At 47.3% G+C, this 4,990-nt stretch overlaps 1 protein-coding gene across 1 annotated transcript; it reads left to right on the top strand.

The window, feature by feature from the left end:
• Positions 1-3,335: 3,335 nt before the first annotated feature.
• On the top strand, positions 3,336-3,942 carry LOC117043361 (activated RNA polymerase II transcriptional coactivator p15). The gene has a single exon (XM_033142951.1). The coding sequence runs from the start codon at positions 3,391-3,393 to the stop codon at positions 3,769-3,771; it is 381 nt and encodes a 126-aa protein (XP_032998842.1). The 5' UTR covers positions 3,336-3,390; the 3' UTR covers positions 3,772-3,942.
• The last annotated feature ends 1,048 nt before the right edge of the window (positions 3,943-4,990 follow it).

Here is a 4,990-nt window from a genome sequence, read left to right as displayed (position 1 = left end):
TCCCCTCTCTTAAAAGCATTATTTGACAAACACACTGTCAGTGCTGAGTGCATAATGAGCAGAACCCTCTGTTCCAACATTTTAAATACGAGAGAGAAAAATACATTTTCTCGTGTTCAGTCAGACATGGTGTTATGTACTGAGTTGAATAGGATCCAAACTGCAGCAGTCTGATTGGTCCTAGAACAATAGGATTGAGATTGCAGCAGTCTGATTGGTCCCAGAACAATAGGATTGAGATTGCAGCAGTCTGATTGGTCCGCAGGAGCCACCCAATCCAGCTCCAGGTGGAAGTGAATCCGCACTCCGATTGGCATACAGGAGTATCCCGGAATTAGCCAATCACGTGGGGCCCATTGTGTAAATAGTGTATATAAAGCAAACGTTTTGGGGGAACTGCATTCCTCACTACTATGAGCTGAATAAAGAGCATGAAATTCACACTTGACTCCGAGTATATTTCACATGGGCTGGGAAGCGTTGACTTGGCTATGCACGCGACTTTCCATTCTGAGATGCACAGTTGTGTGGGAGACTGTGCCAAATGTGCACTTGAACACTGAATCAGGGCCTCAGATTTTTGAGAGGTGAGAGCAGCCCTCGTACTTCACTCTCAGACTGTAAACCTATAGCCACCTCCCTGGGAGTGAGCCCCATTGAACTTAATGGGACTTGCTTCCAAGTAGCTATGTAAAGGATGGCACTGTATAACATACCCTCCAACATTTATCTGATGGAAATAGGGATGTCCTATTCCATAATGATAATTTTACTATTTATACCCCACAAATCTTATTGGGTTGCCCTAGCACTCTGGGCAGCTTCCAACACACATAAAAACATGAGAAAACAGTAAACATTAATAAAAAAAATATCTCTATACTACGGAGAAGGCCCTCTGCCTGGTTCCCTGTAACTTGGCTTCTTGCAGTGAGGGAACTGCCAGAAGGCCCTCGGCGCTGGACTTCAGTGTCCGGGCTGAATGATGGGGGTGGAGATGCTCCTTCAGGTATACTGGACCGAGGTCGTTTAGGGCTTTAAAGGTCAGCACCAACACTTTGAATTGTGCTCGGAAACGTACTGGGAGCCAATGCAGGTCTCTCAGGACTGGTGTTATATGGTCCTGGCGGCCATTCCCAGTCACCAGTCTAGCTGCCGCATTCTGGATTAATTGCAGTTCCCAAGTCACCTTCAAAGGTAGCCCCACGTAGAGCGCATTGCAGAAGTCCAAACAGAAGATAACTAGAGCCAGGCCCGTCTTAGAGGGATCGGCCGCCCTGGCGCAGCGATCCCTCGGCGCCCCCAGCCTGCCGCCTCTCCGCCCGCCTCCCTCCCACGCTGGCCGCCCCTCGGGGGGGGGGGGGGGCGAGCGGGGATGAGAGGCGGGCGGGCGGGCGCTCGCGCACCTGCGGGAGGGCGGGAGGGCTGCAAGCCGGCCGCCCTCGCCTCCCAGAGCCCCAGCTGGAGTGCTGGAAGGTCGCGCAAAGCCCCGCGCCGCTTCAGCGCTCCAGCTGGGGCTCCGGGAGGCGAGGGCGGGTGGCTTACAGCCCGCCCGCCGGCGCGCGAGTGCCCGCCTGCCCGTGGGGGCGGGGGCGGGTTGGGGAGGAGGAGCCCGGTATGCCGGTGGGCTCGCGGGGGCGCCCCTGGGGTGCCCTGCGCCCTGGCGCGCCGCGCCACCGGCCTCTATGGATGAGACGGCTCTGACTAGAGCATGCACCACTCTGGCAAGACAGTCTGCAGGCAGGTAGGGTCTCAGCCTGCGTACCAGATGGAGCAGGTAGACAGCTGCCCTGGACACAGAATTGAGCTGTACCACCATGGACAGCTGTGAGTCCAAAATGACTCCCATGCTGCTCACCTGGTCCTTCAGGGGCACAGTTACCCCATTCAGGACTGGGGAGTCCTCCACACCAGCCTGTCCCCTGTCCCCCAAGAACAGCACTTCTGTCTGGTCAGGATTCACCCTCAATCCGTTAGCTGCCATCCACCCTCCAACTGCCTCCAGACACTCACACAGGACCTTCACTGCCCTCACTGGTTCTGATTTAACAGAGAGGTAGAGCTGGGTATCATCCGCATATTGATGAACACCCAGCCCAAACCTATTTTAATAGGTTTCTGTTTTATTATTAACACATGATCCTGTATTTGATTTCTATTTTGCGCATCACTTTTGGATTCATTTGACTATAAAGCGATGAATAATTTTTCCAAAGTAATAATGGGCTGCCTGTGTTCGTCTTGTGTAACTTTTGGAAAAAGTGTGGAATATTTTAATTTTGTACATGGGGACATAGGAAGCTGCTTTATACTGAGTCAGATCATGAGTCAGACCAGCACTGACTTGCAGTAGCTATTCATCACACTGGTAATAATAACTCATTTTAGCATGCAGTATATAAATTGCAGTATAAGTTGCAATTTCAGCTGAATTTGGGGGGAAACCATTTGAAGCATCCATTGTGTCGAGCTATTCCAGTTGCTTTTGTTTGATTTGCTCATTGCAAACAGCCGAAAGTCTTTTAAATGTTGATAATAAACCTGATTTGCAACGGGGGCTGAATATGTCCCTTTAGCGGCTGCCCACCCTGAATGAATACTGTATCTGGCTTTTGTTTTGCTTTTTTAAATTTTTAAAAAGAAGACAGATACTCACCTGCAAAACAAATCAGTTTGAATAATTTGGCCGTGCTGACATTTCCTCTGGAATGTTATTGTTTTGACACACAGAAGAAAAGGAAAGAACACTTAATATCCTCAAAGACCCGGGAGTGACTGTTCAGGGGGCAAGCCCAAAGACAAACACGTCTGGAAGAAGCAGGCAGCGTTCCAAAACAGCAGATGGTCCAAGCTGATAAATCCATAACGCTCTTCTCCAGCTGCTAATTGCATGCCAATAGGAACGAGGCTGGATTTGAAAGATCCAGGAAGGCAGGGTCCACAGACAGGCATTTTCTTGGTGGGCGTCCAGGTGCAGCACCCACAAATCATTTTGCAACTTGAAGTCCACCTAAATCACAGAGTTTTACTGTCTTTTCCATCCTTTCATAGAACCACTGGGGCAAATACACCAAAGCCTGTTGTAACAGGCAGGGTAATGCTAGCTCGAGATGCATTAAACAAGGCCTCAAGGCCTCTGGTACGTGTCTGCACCACAGACTTAAGCGAGTTTTAACAGTCCCCCCTTCCCCTTTAGGAACCGTGAGATTATAGTTGGTGAGGAGGAACAAAGTCTCTTTTCTAGAGAAGTCTTAGCGCTTTGCTAAACCACGAAAGCTGGGATTCTCTGGGGCAAGCCACGACGGTGCAAGTGGTAAGAAACAAAGGAATGGGGGATAAAAAGGCAATCCGAGAGGAAGGCAGTGAGAGCAGCGGGCTCCGAGTGGAATAATGCCGAAATCAAAAGAACTTGTGTCTTCAAGCTCATCTGCCAGTGATTCGGACAGTGAAGTTGACAAAAAGGTGAAAAGGAAAAAACAAGCAGTGCCTGAAAAGCCCGTGAAGAAACAGAAGACTGGTGAAAGCTCCAAAGGTGCTGCCTCCTCCAAGCAAAGTAGCAACAGAGATGAGAATATGTTTCAGATTGGTAAAATGAGATATGTCAGTGTTCGTGATTTTAAAGGTAAAGTCCTAATTGATATTAGAGAATACTGGATGGATCAAGAAGGTGAAATGAAACCTGGCAGAAAAGGTATCTCTCTAAATCCAGAACAGTGGAGCCAGTTGAAGGAACAGATTACTGATATTGATGAAGCAGTAAGAAAACTGTAAAGATGAGCCATGCAGAAACTCTACTGTTATAGGTTTAAGTAGTCTTTTTACATTGGCATTCATTTTCTAAACTATTTGTTTTCCAAGCTATTGTATATTTGGATTGCAAAACAATTTGTAAGATGAGCGCATTTTTTAATGTGCATTAAAAGTGTATTCTGGGTGAAGTTACAAATGTGTATACTTTTATTAAACAGGTGTTATGTTCTCACATCATGGTGTAAAATAAAACACATTCAATTAATAAAAAAGAAAAGAAAAGAAAAAACGAAGGAACATTTCGCAGGGTGGGTAAGTCGCTTGAAACATACCTTGCTCAACTACTTGTTTCTAGAAAGTGTGGTGAAGTGCCATTGTTACTCTTATTGTTATCTGTCAGGAGTAGCCCAGCTACTCACGAGGAGAGGGAGAGAGGAAGCCCTGCTCAGGAGAAGGGCAGGGAGAGCTGCACTTCAAGGGAAGAAAGCTCACAAAGCTATAGGGAACCCGAGCCCCTTTTGCAAACGGACTCCTCTTCCTCTTCCTCCTCCTCCTCCTCCTCCTCCAGCCTATCCCAGGAATTGTCTCCAAGCGAGGGAGCGGAGCAAGGGCTCCGTGACACTGCTGAAAGACCCAGCACCACCAGCCAGACAAGATCGGATAGAAGCCCACAGCTTCCAACACAGTCACAGCGCAGGGGGGCTAGAGGACCCAGGAGACACCGTTTCAGGGTGCCGAAAATCTGGTGTTGGGCGGGAAGCCGAAGGAATGTACTTCCGGATTCTGATAGTGGTTGAACGGTCATGTTTTTGACTATCTCCGCTTGTAAATAGCAATGCTTAATAAACAGCTTTAGTTTTATAAAAGAGGCCCTGTCGTTACTCATGAGCAGTACTGGGGAAGATCCTGACATTATCATTAAGGAATTATATCATTAAGGAATTATATCATTAAGGAATTATATCATTAAGGAATTATATCAGCAGCAAGTCCCAGGATGGGTTCCAACAATTTGCATGCCTTCCAACAGTCCTTGGATGAAAAGCTTGTGTTAAGAAAGCTAACTTAAAAGAAGCAAAATTTGCCAATTTAAAGGTTATTAGGCTAATGTTGTAAGAATATTAAGGTCTTTTATATATATAATAAATGTTCATAAGTGTTCCAAGCAAACAAGGCCACATGTCTGAGGCAGACAGTCCTGACACCATTTTGACTCTCAGAACTGACCAAATGGTTACCA

This window comes from Lacerta agilis, chromosome 3, assembly GCF_009819535.1.
Source record: "Lacerta agilis isolate rLacAgi1 chromosome 3, rLacAgi1.pri, whole genome shotgun sequence".
NCBI classification, from domain to species: Eukaryota; Metazoa; Chordata; class Lepidosauria; order Squamata; family Lacertidae; genus Lacerta; species Lacerta agilis.
Note: the sequence above shows the minus strand (reverse complement) of the source record. Positions and strands in the feature narration are given on the sequence as shown.